The sequence below is a fragment of the Amblyomma maculatum genome, chromosome 2, assembly GCF_055883805.1.
Source record: "Amblyomma maculatum isolate TAMU_Amacu chromosome 2, ASM5588380v1, whole genome shotgun sequence".
In the NCBI taxonomy this organism is placed as follows: Eukaryota; Metazoa; Arthropoda; class Arachnida; order Ixodida; family Ixodidae; genus Amblyomma; species Amblyomma maculatum.
In genome coordinates, this window is record NC_139345.1 from 67,077,332 (window position 1) to 67,094,167 (window position 16,836).

At 46.4% G+C, this 16,836-nt stretch overlaps 1 protein-coding gene across 1 annotated transcript in view; it reads left to right on the forward strand.

Annotated features, from left to right (window-relative positions):
* Nucleotides 1-11,599, forward strand: part of LOC146198876 (acetyl-coenzyme A synthetase-like) — a 61,560-nt gene extending 49,961 nt beyond the window's left edge. The window contains exons 13-16 of the mRNA XM_084594347.1: nucleotides 1,002-1,110; nucleotides 4,498-4,697; nucleotides 7,212-7,257; nucleotides 9,708-11,599. Of these exons, the coding sequence (XP_084450473.1) occupies nucleotides 1,002-1,110; nucleotides 4,498-4,697; nucleotides 7,212-7,257; nucleotides 9,708-9,916 (564 nt within the window). The 3' untranslated portion in view covers nucleotides 9,917-11,599. The remainder of the gene's footprint in view (nucleotides 1-1,001; nucleotides 1,111-4,497; nucleotides 4,698-7,211; nucleotides 7,258-9,707) is intronic.
* Nucleotides 11,600-16,836: the final 5,237 nt, after the last annotated feature.

A 16,836-nucleotide genomic window follows, 5' to 3' on the forward strand; every position in this document is an offset into this window, starting at 1 on the left:
GTTCACGTAAGCACGCGTTGCACAACTCAGAATATGCTGTAAATAGCGCAACAGTGCAGTTATATCACGCCATTTTTGTTTCGTTCCATTTTAATTGTTAGGTTTCCCCTGTCTGCACGAGAAGTTAAGAAATCCGCCATTGCGGTGTAGGCTAACTTGTGAATGGTATGTTAACTACCGCCTAAACATACAACTAACGCGTTGTCATTTTTTTCCATTTTGCGCGAACGCTAAGTTCTGATTCTTAAGGTCTTGCTGACTTATTTTCTTTCTTTCTTTCTTTCTTTCTTTCTTTCTTTCTTTCTTTCTTTCTTTCTTTCTTTCTTTCTTTCTTTCTTTCTTTCTTTCTTTCTTTCTTTCTTTCTTTCTTTCTTTCTTTCTTTCTTTCTTTCTTTCTTTCTTTCTTTCGTTTCCCTTTTCTGAAGGACGCGAAATTAATCGATTGCTTTAAGGGTTCTTGTTTACCTTTAAAAGATGCGTCTCTAGAAAGCGTGACATCACATACCTGACTGTCCTAGAAAAAAAAAATATTTTTTAGAAGATTTAACCGGAAATGGACGCGCCCCGCTGTTAAATAAGACTCTTCGACTCAATTACGCCGAAGTGTTCAGTCTGCGTATAGTCTGTTTTAAAACAGAAAGACTGCTTCAACAAAACACTCGTTTTATTTCGCGAGTCTCGTCTCCAGCCTTCGTTTACCTACGCTGCTACAAGAACGCTTCTCCTCCCGTACCTGATGTTACATGTGTATAGCGCTCCGCGTGCTGTGCGATGTCAGCGCACGTTAAAGATGCCCAGGTGGTCAAAATTACTCCGTAGCCCTTCACTACGGCTCCCCTTTCTCTCTTGCCACTTTCACTCCCGCCTTCCTCCCTTCCCTTACGGCGTGGTTGAGGTGTCCACAGAAAACAAGTGAGACAGTTACCGCACCTTTCCCTTCCTATAAATCATTCAATCAATCAATCGCTCACATAAGCGCGCCTTTGCCTTCGCATTTCCAGGTGATCAAAAAGCCGTGGCCAGGCATGATGCGCACCCTGTACAAAGATCATGACCGCTTCCAGAAGAGCTACTTCACCAAGTTCCCCGGATATTACTTCACCGGCGACGGTAGGTGCACGGCTTACCCTCTCCATACATCTATGTGAGGCATCGCGACACACAGAGCACTGCGGGTAGAGAAGAATCCCGCGGCTGGCGCGAGATGGGGCTACTGTCGAACGCAATGTTTTGTTGCTGTACAGGCCAATTTCGCGGTGCTAATCTTAAACTCTCTGACTTATCTTTCCATATGTCATAGGTATCTTTGTTACGAAAAAATAAGCTTTAACTGCAGAAGTAAAAAAAGCTGAGAGCACTTAAGGACCGGCACTCGAGAAATGCGAAAGCGCGAGCCTTGTTGCCGCTGTTGTTGCTAGTGGTCATTTTTTTCTTCGTCTTTCTTTTTATTTCTTATTATTTTTGTTTTAAGAAGTCTATTTGGTCAGAAAATTCGGCGCCGGTTTCGGCGTCGTTGTAGCCGTTGTAAGCAAAAACCATGATCACGATGCTGGCTGGTGGTAGCTGGCAGCTGGCATGGCCAGACACTGATTCTTTGATATTTTGTGCAACACAATACGACCACGTGAAACCAGAAATTTGAGTGGAACTGCCAACTCGGGTTGGTCATTTGAGATGGGAAGGTGGAATAAGAATCAACCTTCCGGGGCTCTTGGATGCTGAGCCAGGCAAACTACTCCTATAGGGTCACGCAAACCCGTTCATGCGGCTTGGTCGAAGCTGGGCTTTATATGTCAGGTCGTCGCCTACACTATCGTGCCATACCCCTTTAGGGCGGAGCTGAAGTGTCCTTCATAATTTTAAGGTTTTATTTGTTTATTTCCCTCACCGCCGTCCAGCGTGCTTATGCTAGCCAAGTATAATTACGTACACACATGTAGGAAATCGGCGTAAAGTGAAAATTTAATTTACAGTGTGACATGTGCGGGATGTTTTAGAGTCTCAGCCCAGCCGCCCGAGTGGCCGAGCTTGGTTCACAAATTGGCTGCATTGAAGAAGGTTTAGTATTATGTGAAGGATGCTTGGCGCATCCCTGTATTTGTTGTCTGTGCGGCATTTTTATTAAAAGGGACAATGGAGAAAAAAAAAAAACTCGGCTAAATTAGTGGTTAGCGTGCTCAGCTGGGACCTGAAGGGATGGTAATTCCTTTCCTGGCGGGTACACGATTTTTTTTTTTTCTCATGAGTACAAGCTCTAGTCACACGCTTTGGTGACACGCTGTGATGACGCCACTCAAGTGGAAAGAAATACTTTTGGATTAGATGTTAAACAAGAAACCAGTACGAATTCCGAAACGAAAACAACGTTCATTACACGGTCATTCTTTGTTAGCACCCGCCACTCTTTCAACCGCTGGACTACAAAAAGAAAAAAAGAGGTTGCTAATCATTCTCGCAAAATACTTGGCAAACAAACAGCAGCTGCACTCTTGTCTGCACACGTTTGGACACCGGCAGCGAGGATAACGGGGACGTTTGGGGTTAATACAGGAATTTTCAGTGATTTAGTTTCCTAGTAAAGAATTAAAATGTCAGACCTGTCATATTGTCGCGTGACGAAAAATGTATACCAAAAAAGCAATTTGATTCCAGCCTGTTCATCGGGTTTTCTGCTTAACACTACGTACCTATAAAAAAACTTAGTACGATTACAAATACGTTTGTTGGCGACAACCTGTACAATTTCTGTTTTGTTGCGGCCATACCTTTGGGGCTGTTTTCTCGTGAAATTTGTGAGGTTTTCTTCGACGCACAGAGGACAGATTGTCGAGACAAATCCTGTATTCGAACAAAGTCCGCGGCTGACGCAGCTTATTTTTTTCTTTTTGTAAGTAAAGCTTCAGTACGGCAGGTAGTTCGAGCTTTCAGTGTAGCGCCGATTTTCACCAAGTGACCTTGACAGATACTGCGCCTTTCCTTTTTTATAAACCGATTTACAATGAAAGAGAAACCTTCACTACGCTGGGTAAAGCAGGTCTTCATGCGACACTAAATTTGTCCTTCAAATGACCTTGATCTAATCAAGTGTGGGTGTCCACAATCTTAAATTAAGTTAAATTGGTTCACAGGAAGGGAAAGGCGCAGTAACTGTCACACTTGCTCTGTGGACACCCGAACCGCGCCGTAAGGGAAGGGAGGAAGGTGGGAATGAAAGTGGAAAGAGAGAAAGAGGAGCCGTAGTGGAGGGCTACGGAGTAATTTCGACCACCTGGGGATCTTTAAAGTGCGCTGACATCGCACAGCACACGACGCCTCTTCGTTTCGCCTCCATCGAAACGCAGCCGCAGCGGTCGGGTTCGAACCCGGGAACTCCGGCACAGTAGTCGGGCGTCTTACCACTGCACCACCCCGGCGGGGCCCACAATCTCGTGGCGTTCACCAAAATGTACACTGCGCCTTCCTTTCCCCAAAAACCTAACTTAAACGGAGAGGCGGGCATGTCGAAGTACCCGGCGGCCGCATTTCGGTGGTTGTTGTTGTTGTGGCTGTAGGAAGAAGAAAAAGAAAATGCACGGACCTGCTATTGGCTCTGTAGCTGAGCCACCTCCGCTGCCTCGTGCAGACAGAAGAGAAAATAGAGAAGAAAGAAAAGAAAGAGGGAGAGAAAGACGCGCGGCGCAACAACAGCCGTCGTCCACCACCGAAGCGGTGGCGGGTGCAATGACGGCCTACAACAGATAAATATTCGGTGGCGCAAGCCCCCGCCGCAAGCGGCGGTGACCTACCTCAGGGCATTTCGATGGAAGCGAAACGGAGAGACGTCGTGTGCTGTGCGAAGGAGGTGGTGAAGGGTGGCAGTTCCTGGCCCTACGGGGCTGGGACGGTAGGTCAACGCTGCTTGCGGCGGGGGCTAGCCAGCCACTGAATTTTATCTGCTGTAGGCCGTCATTGCACCCGCCACTGCCTCGCTGGTGGACGACGGCTGTTGTTGCGGCGCGCATCTTTCTCTCCCTCTTCTTTTTCCTTCTCTATTTTCTCTTCTGTCCACACGAGGCAGCGGAGGTGGCTCAGCTACAGAGCCAGTAGCAGTTGTTGTTGTGGTTGTAGGAAGAAGGAAAAGAAAATTCACGGGCCTGATCTATATATATATATATATATATATATATATATATATATATATATATATATATATATTGTAAAAGAAGGCTAGGTCGAGACGGCGAGGTCGTGACGGCAAGGACAGCCAAGCCTTGTCTAGCGTTTTAATCCGATCGCGAACCCAGGCGCGCGCCGGAGCCGGCGCCGCGGGACGATGATGGTGGTATGTACAAATGAAAGAAGATCATGGCATGTACAAATGAAAGAAGGTCCACAGAAGGCTCACAATATATATATATATATATATATATATATATATATATATATATATATATATTTAAAGAGGCCCTGGACCATCTAGCCGGTGCATCAAGTTCTGCTACTTCACTCTCTGCGCAGGTGCTCGGCGCGACGAGGACGGCTACTACTGGATCACGGGCCGCGTGGACGACATGCTGAACGTCTCGGGCCACCTCATCTCGACGGCGCAGGTGGAGGCCGCGCTGCTCTCCATCCACGAGCTGGCCGAGGCGGCCGCCGTGCCCCGGCCACACAAGGTCAAGGGCCAGTGCCTCTACTGCTACGTCGTCCTCAAAAACGTCAGTACCATAACATACTCCCCACGTACGTTACATAATTGTCCGCCCTCTCCAAGGCTTCAGTACCCATTGTGTAATCACCCCCCACCCCCCCTACCTACATGTTCGTACTCTTCAAAACGTCAGTACTCATTGCGTTCTCACCCCACTACGCACATGTTCGCCTTCTCCAAAACGTCCGTGCCCATTGCATACTCGTCACACCACTTACATGCTCGCCATCTCCACTACTGAGGTTATGTACCGCAAGTTCGATAGATTATCCGTACTGCCAACGTTCCACCTATTCGCTTCGTTTTCGAATCTCCTTTCGGCTAAGCGTGCTAGTTCTGCTCGCGTTGTACCGCTCAAAATAAAACAAGGTCTTCGCTGATATTGAAACTATGATACTGTTACTACTGACTACTGACCGTAGTTCTGGACGGATAAAGCGGGCGCATTCCCGGAAGCTATCAGCAATACAAGTTTCACTAATTTAACGTGTCATCTTCGACGCTTCCAAAAAGACATCCGCTTCAGAGACACCGCACAGTCGTAACTCTTCATTACAACTCTCTGAGCAATAATAATTTGTTGAAAGAAACGTTATCCCAAATTCACGCTGGAAATGCACAAAGAAAAAAGAGAAATGGTGCAGACACTTAAGAATGCTTATGTGTGAAAGGGTGAAAGCACCACTCTTCATGTGGCCGCATTTCGATGCAATTTTTTCTTAATGCATTAAGTTTGTTTCTTGTAATGTGTTCGCGCGTTTTTCGCACACAATCCGGCCATATTAGGACCCTGTTGCTTAAAAGTAACGAAATTTTTTGAGTTTGCACGGCTCGGCAGCAAGACGTGATCGAAGTGCATCCGAGGTTTCTTCTGTGCTTATTTCACGCAATTCTTCAGTGCGCAGTGACCTACCGTCATCAATCACGGCGGAAGCTCGACCACCGCGCTGTCCTGCTGCATTCGATTAGTACTTTAACATCTATCCGTACGAGCCTGAAACACATGTTAGCAAGTTAATACGCACCACAACGCTTTCCCTCGTGCTTCAACCAGCTACCCTTCATGGCCTATGCGTTGCCTGCCCGCCTGGCACGCAGTGGGTCTGGGTTCGAACACCCATTGCCGACCCAGCTATTTTACATTGTTGTATTTTCCGGCCGTTGCATTTGCCGCCATCTTTATAGATGCCGTCGAGCGCTCACAACGGAAGAAATGCCAGACAGATTTTCGCACAATCGGCAGTTAGTAATGTTCTCCCATTAAAGCATGTCCGCACAGCAGGGTGTCAGACAAATGAAAATTTTATCGAGTTTAGGTCTGTGCGTGTATTAATATGACGTTCGCCTCGGCTTAAAAGGAAGAGTATACTGTCCTTTTCAACATTTTTTTTTTTCTTGCTTCATCCGAAAGCCCTATCCCCAATTTAACGAATACCCGCTTGTGGAGCTGAGAAACACTGCGCAACCATCTAAAACTTAATTGTTCCATACGGTAGTCTCGTTTTTTGAATGGCAGATCCCGTATTCAAACACCGACGTCATGGATACGTCATAAAGATCGCGACTCTATGCAGCTCTACGAACACAACGACTGCCGTATCGCGTAATTGGCATGCAGAATGTGTCATTAACTGAGATGCACAGATTTGTGTTAAAACTGGAATTGAGAATAGTAAAATAGCTTGAAATATAATGAAATGAATAAATAGACTAACTAAACCGGGCGACAAGTATTACAGATACCAAGAACTGTTTTTGCCTCTAGCAGCGCTGCTGGTTTCATCGTCGCTACAAGTATGGCAGCGTCTTTGTTATGTTATTTTCTGCTTTAAGCGTACATTGAAAGCGAATCAAGCAAGACTAAATAATTTAAATAGGTGTAATTTATTGAGAGGAAAACGTTGGCTTCCTTATAGTTGATATGAACACAAATACCTTTATGTGCGACGCTGTAGCATAAAGATAAAACGTAGTATATTCACTTCAGACGCTCCAAACAGATGTCATCTTAGTAGCAACGAAATAACACAGTATTGTTCCACCATCTGCTAAAACCCGACTATCTAGATCAATTTAAATTATAAATTCCTGCTTAAACAGCGAGTTCATCCCTCACTACCGCACCTAGGTGTAAGACCTACCAGAATATAAGAAAATATGCTTATAGCTGCCTCCGGCAGTAGACTATCCCTTTAAGGAAGGTCAGTGAAAATGATTGTGCCTCCTCTAATCCGCCCAAGCAGCTATTGCACGCGCTATTGAAAACTGTAATTATAGTCATTTGCGCAACGGTGACTCTTAGCGACAAGGAATACCCATACATCGGGAAAATTCAAAACCCAATGGAACCATTTCTATTCAGCACTTCAGCTACGCCGGTGAACAGCTCCGCCGTGCATAGCGAAATAACAAATCTGAAGCCTACGTGAAGAAAAGCTACATAGCTCGCCTCATATTCTCTTGTGTAGGCTGTGATCCCTGTTTTGTTTACTTTTCTTTCTTTCTTTGCGTCCTTCCTCAGGGCAAGCAATTCTCCGAGGACCTAAAGACCAGGCTCAAACAAAGTGGTACGTATTAGTCATTCCGCAACGTTAATGTTGTTGTTGTGGGGTAACGTCCCAAATCAACTCATGCTATGAGAGACGCCGTACTGGAGGACTCTGGAAATTTCGACTACCTGGGGTTCTTTAACGAGCACTGACATCGCACAGCACACGGGCGCCTTGCTTTTCGCCTCCATCGAAAAACTGCCGCCAAGGCCGGGATTCGATCCCGCGTCCTTGGGAACAGCAGTCGAGCGCCGTAACCGCTGCTACAGTGTCTAGCCACTATACCACTGCGCCACCCCGTGGCGAACTATTATAACCCCCTCGCGTAGCATCAGAACTACAGTTGGTTAGCCTCAGCGACTACGGCGAATTCATTATTGACCTTAGACCATAGCTCTAAAAGAGAAAAGGGTACCGAGCCTTCTCAAATGAGAAACTTAGTTTAGTACAGCTGATGTGCTCGAGAAAAGTGAGCTAATTCACAAAAGAAAAAGAAACTCATAAAAGGCACGTGAGAAAATTCGAGGAACGAGAACACGAAATTGCAGAGTAAGTTGCTTTTTACAACGCGACACTTCACCGCGGCTGTTCGACATTTACAGCGCGCCCGTATCCATGGAGTGGTAGTCTTTTATATTTATTTTGTGCGCATATTTATTTTGGGCACTCGCTTGCTTCAGTTTGTCGACGTGCGTTCAGACAAAAAGAAGAGAGGAACTAAGGCACCTAAAAGTAAATCACTGATCCTCTAAAGTGAAGTCCTCGTTCCCTCCTAAATACCATTTGTACTGTTATACACTGCACTGCACTGCTGTGTGAGCGAAGAAAGGGCGAACATTGTTTGACAAAGCGATATCTCCTCGGCGTTCGCGAGCTCAGGTGCCTGCCGCTTTCCTCCCACGCGCTCTAGTAACACTGAGTCGGCGAAAACTCTGGCGCGGATGACGCAAGTGCAAATCTCTCGCGTCTCGCGTTTCGTAATTCCTGTTAGGAAGAGCGCGTGGCTGTATGGAGTGAATTCGACTCACATTTTATCCCCCGTTTTTTTCCCCCTTACATCCCTCTTTCGAGCCACGTTATTAACTCAACTTTGATAAGTCAGCCTCGAAGTTCGGAAACGCAAAACCTTCGTAACTTGAGCGTTCGTCTGGTAAAATCATGGCGCGCATCATCGAGTCATCGAGCCAAAATTGGATCGGCAGTCTAGTTTCGCTGTCGCTTAATTGCCAAGCATGAAACCGTACCAAGAATCTAAAATAGTAAATTTGCAACATGAAAAAGCAATATTTTATGATTCCGTACAATGATGCACTTAAATGAGATGCACTGCTATACCCTGCGCCCAACGTTGCCACCAGGTCAAGATCTCATATTCGATAGCGTAGGTTCCCGTGAATGGTGCGCACGAAAGCGTTCGAAACCGATTCGGCACTGTTTGTCGCAAAACAAGCCTCCAGAGCCCCTTGGTTTTTACCAGTAGTGTTTTGTACAGAGTACCCAGCGAGCCTATTCTGCTAAATCTCGGAGGATAACAAAACTTTCAATTATATTCAGAGAAGTGAAGCGAGGGGTGGAAAGGAGTTAATGAACTCTTAGCCGAAATCAAGGAACTTAAGAGGGAGTTCACAAAAAATACCTATCAGTAGTTGACGTCCACGAGCCCAGAATAGATGACCATTTGTCTTTTAGGTGAATTGAGTGGATTTCAGGACAGAATAGGGAGGGGAGGAGGAAGATTTAAAACAGCGAGGCTATCTAGAAGGGTGTTCCGGCTAGCTACTCTGCACTGGTGGAGAGGGATGGAATAAAGAAGTGATGGGGCGAAGAGTGTGGGGGCATAACTAAGTATGGTGGTAGGATTAGACATTTGTGTCAATAGAGCAGCTTCACCTGTCGCAGAAAGGTGCCGGTTGGTTGTCAATGGGAAAAGCATTTGTAATGCAGTGAACAGCATTGGCTAATTACAATGGCGACCATCGGTGATGGTGTCGTGATTGGGAAGGAGATAGCAAGGCATTCATTCATTGTGCGCGCTCTCTAGATATCGACATCGCAACTACGTGTAGCACTTGCACGAGACTCCCGGAGTACGTAGTCAACAAAAATTAACCGCTGCTGGCGGCGTATCTATAGGGGACACCTAACTCACTTTGCAAAAGGAAAAAAAAAAAAAAAAAGGATTGTTATAATAACGACCCTCACCAGACAACACATGTGAGGAGGACCTCATTCCTGCAAAGGTATTGCAATATCTTTTATCGTGGTCGAATTACCGGCTAGTGGTCTGGTCGCCGCAAACCCGAAGACATTAGCCCCTTACTCTGGAATTGTTTCGTACGCACGTAAAGCTAATGCATCTTGTATTATTGGAAAGAAAACCCGTTAATGCTTAAAACTTAAAATGTCGCAAAGGCGAGTGCATGAAAGGGGCGGTGCTCTAACCACGTGCTTTCTTTTTCGTTTTGCAGTGCGCTCCAAGATCGGTGCGTTCGCGGACCCAGAATACGTGCACTGCGTCGAGCGTCTCCCCAAGACCCGGTCGGGCAAAGTGATGCGCCGGATACTGCGCAAGATCGCCTGCAACGAGCTCGAGTTCGGCGATGTGAGCGCCCTCAGCGAGCAGGACGTCATCTCTGAACTACTTCAGTCCAAGTGCTTCATCCAGAACGGACACTGAAGCATATGCCTCGTCGCTCGCATGTTCTCTATGATTCCGGTTGCGAGGCTTGCGCCATCGCGTTGTGCTCAACCGTCGGTTTCTTTCTTTTTAACTGGTTATCTTCCTCGGGAAATCCGAACGCACTAGCTTTCACCGCAGAGCTGAAAGTGCCCTCCCTTGTATAATTAATGATGTAAACCGAAGTGCAGATTACGTCCTAGCAATGTCATATGAAAGAATTAGATCGCTTTTGGGCTCGCAAATTCAAACGGAACAACAAAAAAAAAAATAAAAAAAACGTGGGAGGAGGGAGGACGAAGGCGACAAGGATCTGCGCAATTTTCAACCAAGCTGAAATCAGCCCTCTAAGTTCAAATATAAAGTAGCCGTAACGTTTTTTGAAACTTCACCTTGTGAAGCTCAGGTGCCCTAATCCCCGGAACAAGCAGCTGGCATTTCGCATAACCTATACCGGCTTCATCTCAAGGCCTTTACCTTTTCCGTTGCAACTGTGCAGCAGCATCGGGGCCCAGCCTTATACCACACTACTGGTGAAGAACCGAAAAAAAAAAAAATTCCGTGCCTCCATATCTGAACGGAGGCAGTGGAGCTGTGTCGTACCTGACGAGCTCTAAGGTGCAGCTACAGATGTGTAGACCAGCTCATAATTTTTTTTTTGACGACACGTGTAAGGACTCGATCTAAGAAATTGAATATTACTTAGGTATACTAACGAATTACATCAACTATGCTTCATTTCTTAAACTAAATGAACTGCGGCTACTATAAACTGAAAATGTGTGATTGGCTTGATGATGAACAAAATGCTTGGTTTCGAAGGTGACTGAGGCTTGTTTTAAGCCAATTCATTCATGTATCCCCGCTCCCATCTGTAATGCACTAGGGCCCTAAGGGTAAAATAAATAAATGAATGAATAAATTTAGAACCACTTCATCATGACATCCTATCAAAATGTCCCTGGGCAACCTTTATATGGAGTTACACTCGCTGTTGTTGGCATTGTATTGTTTTCTATATGTTTGAACCGGCGCAGCCCACCAAAATATGTAACATAGTGGCCACGCCGGAAAAGAGTTCTTACTTGACCACGGAGTCTGTGTACAAGGATATATCCCCATCTTGTATTACTTTTGTTGTGCTGATTGCGGAGCGCTAAAAGAGTTATTACTGCTTCACTGTTCTACGCTCAATATTCCTTTTTCTTTTTTTTTTTTCTGTTTGTGTGTAAAGAATGGGGTCAAGCCTCGCAACCACCGAGACCTAGCGAACGACTCAAAGGACTTGATGAAAGATGTCGGTGCACCCTCGCTTATCAGTGCCGAGGGCACGAGACATGTTCTACAGAATGTTCACTACATACGTATATCGCACGAGAAGTGTTACCTTTTTCTGCACGCACAGTTTGACGAAATGTTTGTATAAAAGGAATAAGGATGTAAAATGAGTCCTATGTCCCCATGTTGTTCATATTCAAAGAAAAGCACTTATCGCTGTATTTTTTTAATGCTGTGACGGTGTTCCAAAACAACGTAGGACGAGTCCACTTTACAGGAGCAGGAATCTCGTTACAGTCGGAATGCTTCGCTTTGTGAGAACTGTAGTTTTTTACCTCAGTAGCGCCGAAAGTTTCTACTGTGTACTCTTATGTACAGACATACATAAAAGAACAACGGAACCTGTATGTTTTTCATTGCATTTCTTCACAACCACACGCAAAAACGTCCAGAAGCTACTAAACTTGAACCACATAACATACCACCACGTTTTGCAACTCGAACAGACGTAAATTACCATGGGCACATCCTGCGCAAGGCTGCACTTCTGAAGACAACGTATACTTCTACAGCTGGATAAAATTTTAGGGGGCACTTTGGATCACTAAAGTGCGATGTGGCGAAAGCCTCAACCGCGCGGTGGTCCGAAGTCCTCCACTAGGACACCTCTTTCTCTCTGCTTTCATTCCCACCTTCACGATAACGCGATAGCGTAAGCTACCAGCCAACACATGAAGCCCCGCTTTAACCGAGCCGTATAAACGTGCCTGCGTGGTCTAGGGATAACGTGAATGCAAGGGTCTTGGCAGGCTGATTCTGATATCACCCTCCCGTATGCAAGGAGAGGCCCGAGTTGGCAGCTCCGGCCAAACGTAATGTCAGGAAGCCCTACGATCAGGTTGTGCTCGGCAATGTCAGCTGCCAACTACCACATCCCACTTAACAAAAGCGTTACGGACGGACACGATCCGCGAGAATGAGCCATTAAAGGCTATATCACCTTAAAACTTGTCTAAAATGAATATCCGTCCACATTCATGGCCTCCCACACGCAGTTTCTCTCTTACAATAAAATATTCCGTCGTTAGCTAATAATGCTAATAACGCTCTGATTGGCTAGAGATGTAGCACCACATTTATTGTTTCGTGTGCTGCTGCTGCGGACAGAAGTGGTCAAAGAGTTTTACCCCAGTATGAACTTTAACTTTACCATTGTTTAAGCTTGTGCCTGGGATTAAGCAACACTTATACACAGCACACTTGTCAGCAATGCACGAAGAAATGCTGGGGAAAAATAGCCGTTGGGCTAGATCCATCAATTTTTTTTTTTTCATTTTTTTTTTAAGGGAGATCTTTATTAGCTTCGGCGAGCCAAGGTCATCGGCGCCGGCAATTTAATTGGTGCTCAAGGAGCCGGAGCCGCACTTCTTAGCATGTGCGGCGCGCGGAGCTGGCGTCACTTGCTTCTTCTGCTTCGCACACTTGCCGCTGTTTATTCTTCACACACCTGACAAACGTCATTATTACCGATATATCCATTACACAAATATGCATTGCCTCACGCCACACAACCTTCCAGTCTCCTGACCACTATTACCCTCCGCTGCCCATTGGACTCGCCTCTTCGGATCTCCTCCTTCCAAATACCCTCGACATCTTCGTTTCGTCTAGACCAGTATGTGGTAAACTGGAGGTTTCGTAGCCACCCAAGGAACAGTCGTGTGCAGGAATCAGTGCTTCGGCTGCGTTTTCTTGGCGTTCGAAAATAGCCATGGAGGAGTTCAACAATAGAAAACTGTGGTTGATCGTGCTTAATCGAGCTTCCACTCTCTACTCTAGGCTCAGGTCTGCCTTAGCAATACAGAATAACCAAACAAAACAAATTTTTTGCTTGCACAGCCGGCCATCTTTTACAGAGTTGTAGTGGCAGGAAGCCAGTGCGTTAAAGATACGTCTGTTATGAGCAACAGAAATAAAAAAAGAATATGAAAAGGCGGGCACTAACTATAGCACTAACTATAAGAGCGTTAAGCACAGAACCGGGTTAATTGGAGAAATATGGGAGAGGCCTTCGCCCTGCAGTGGGTATAGTCAGGCTAATGATGATGATGATGAGTGGGCAGTTTCTTTTTGTTGATCTCTCAGGCTAGATCACGTTGGCAACCATTCTTCATAACGATCAGGGGTCCCCGATGCGGGCTACGTCCCCATCAAAGTGAAAAGTTTGGATCAAGTGAAGAGTCAAAATAAGCGGAATATTACGTTCAAACTTATCCCGAATCAATACATCTTTAGTTGCCTCACAAGCAGCCACAAAAGGCCAATCTATCGGATCTTACTAAATGCGAAAATTCAATGTAGTTGTTTTGATTGCTCCTTCGAGGTGGTCTGGGAGAGCACATGGACGCTGCTCCGCTAGCGAAAACGCGAGAATTAGTGGCGGTCGAAAAGAAATACGAAATGTATTTGCAACTGAAAACTGATCCCAGGGAGGCGTGGTAGGAGCGACGTTACAGCGCCGCAGAGGTTAGCATGGTTACGTTGGCAATTGCTGCTCCTATGCCTCCTAAATACAAAAAAAAAAAAAAGGACTAAGCGCGTCGCCTACCTTTAAGAAAAAACCTTACCGCCACATCGCACTCAGCTTTCAGACAACACAGCCTGGACGACGCTTCGTAATGGTAGGAACGTAGTGTTTTTAAATTAGAATGGGTAAACTTTTTTACGGTGGCAAAATGAAACGCGTGAGCCCTGGGAGGAGCCCCAACTGCCTGCGGCAGCATACACAATGGCCATTGCCTCGGCAGTTCTACCAGCCGGTGCTGACAGGGGGCTCTCAATTAGGTCAGCGACACACTCTTCTCATGAAGTAAGGGTGGAAAGGATTTTGCGGTACCACATCATGCGGAAAAAGGTCGAGTTGTAAGGGGGACATTCAAGTCGTTTAGTTTGATCGATCTGTCCAAGCATTACTGACGATAAGCGTGTTCAGTCTCTAGATTTCCACACTGATGCGACTCATCCATAGCGTTCGTTCGCGCAAAAGTTATCAACAGTGAGAACAGCGAGCTATTTGAGAAACGTTCGTAATTAAACGCTAACTTTAGCACTGCCGTACTAAAGTGAGGGCAGGGTGTTTTAGACCAACTCTAAATTGCCCATTCACTTGATCACACCGCTGTACATGCACAGTACTGCGCTTTGGTCTGATCCAAAAAAAAAAGCCATCATGTAATGGACTATTATGTTACAACTATCTTCAATGACCTCAGGCTTTTCTAACCCTTCTCCATTCTTTATTCCCCGATCCCCCCACGCAGACAGAGTAGCATATGCCAGCGAATATTCACGCCGGCTGAAATCTCTGTAATTTGATTATAGAACTCTTTCTCTCTCTCCTCTCTCTCTCTCTCTCTAAGACAGGGGTTAAAGCGATTTCTATCCCAATCAACCTTTTTCATAGAGCCGCTCTGCGCATGCGCGCCTCTCCCCTGGTTGAAAACAAATCACCAACCCAAGCTGCGCATGCCCAATTCTTTGCCTCCGCGATCGGCGCAGCCGTCGCTTATCTCGGAGGTCATGTGTAGTTAATATTTGTGACAGGCGTATGCGATAGATGGCGGTAGCTGTCAAGAACACATACCGTCATTTCGCTGGCGGCTGCATCTCTAAAGGACATTTTCAACTAATTGCAGACAAATTTTCAACCACTCCCAGAGGGCGCCACATTTTGTGAAAAAGGTGGATTGCGTCTTGGAAAGATTTTTAGTGATGATGGCCTGCCCCGACCGTCCCTGACCATTGCGCAACAACTGCTGCGATAGAGATCTCTTGAGAAGGTTCTCCTGTGGCATGCGTAATTGGCTCAAGAAATAACGTGGTATCGACTGAATAGGGATGCGTCGCACAATGTATCGAAACCAAAGGGGAACAAATGGGAATTGCTGAGCTCTGAGTACTCAGAACATATGAAGCGGGGTTTCATCGACGCTTCTTCGCCAATAAAAGAAATTTCTGTCACGGTTTTTACACGAAACCGACCATCACCACATGCACCCCTCTAGAGCTATATGCTTATTCAATATTCCTAGCATAGCGTGCAGGCTGTTAAAGAAGCTTCTAGCGTGCTTCACGGCTGTGAAGATGCTGTCCTAGTGATCGAAACCTCTCTTACATCGTTGAGACTTTGAGAAGGCGGCACTTTAAAATATTCGCAATAAATGTTTACCTTTATGGCTTCAATAGTCATAAATTAGGCACTATAGTCGGCCTATAGTCGGCACTATATAGCCTTGAATTCAGAGCGAAGGGTGCGAGTCGTCGTTTCCTGACAGAGTGACACGCACATCAATTTCCAGCTGTTGCTGCAGCACCAGCCAGATCAGCCAGGCGCGGTGGCGGCCGCAGCTGCGTTGAACACGCCCCGACCGCGCCTCCAGGTCTGTCAGTCGACGCAATGCCACACGCCGGCTAAGGCCGATCGTGACCGCAATGCCCGCACGCCCTGCGTCGGCGCGTCCACGGCGTGGCACCGGCGACCACAGTTCGTGTCGCGTTCTGTCCAGCTCTGCTCGCGCGTGTATTCTTCACCGGTTGCACGCCGCTATCTACGACAGCGTTGTCACCGGGAGAAGGCCGACCCATTCATTACGCCCCTCGTTTACCTGCTCTTTTAATCCTTGCCGCGCCGAAAGGCCGTAGACGAGCCTCTGTGGTGGGCGCATCGCGCGATCCAGAGTAGAAAGAAATGAAGAGAGAGTGATTCTCGGTACTATTTTGGCCTAAGTAGGGGTGTGGCTCGACGGCTGCGTATAGAGGATGTTGCCACGCATAGCGCATCCTTCCTTTTCGTACTGCAAGAAAATAAAAAAGAAGCACTTTCTCTCTTTCTCTCTGGCTATGTAAAGCTCGCGCGTGTACTAATTCGAGGCGGTAACTCTGCGGCGGCTTTCTGCCACATTTTCTGTCTCGACCGGACCTAAAGCAAAGCAGTGGACCCAAATTAAGTCCCATGGCTCAGAATGATGTGTAAGGTTGAAAGTTTCAAGAATCCATCTCTTTGCAGCGTCTTCAGACTATGCACATCTTTCCTCCTTTATTATGCTTCAGTGTACATCTTAATTCAAATTTTCATTTTTATCGACATTCTTGTTGGGTCGATAGTAATTTTCTTTGCTGATGGGCTCTTTCCAAGACTTAAAGGCAAACGTGCTGTTAGCTGGACCGTCGCAGTGCCTGTTAGCAGACAGGAAGGAAAGTCATTGGACGTAACAGACACCGTTCCGCTGACCGAGGGCGAAGCCCTTGAGCGGCCAATTATAGTTTTAGCGCATACACTTGAAATCGCTGAATGCACATGGCGACGATGCGCGGCGTGCACGATGAACTGTGGGCCGCCAAACTACTGCCACTCAACGCGCCGTTCAGGTTTTGTTCCGCCAGGATCATTTCTTTCGTTGCCATGGACATAGCTCGCGAGTCCATCGCCTAAGGCTTTCAGCATTATCAGTCGGACTATACCACTGAATGGCAAAAAGGTCTCTCCTAAATTCGTCTAAATAGCCCGGTCCTGTTCTGGTTGAAATGCCTCATGACACCGGCACCATTGGTGTCATGAGGCATTGAATATACTGGGTGGCAGG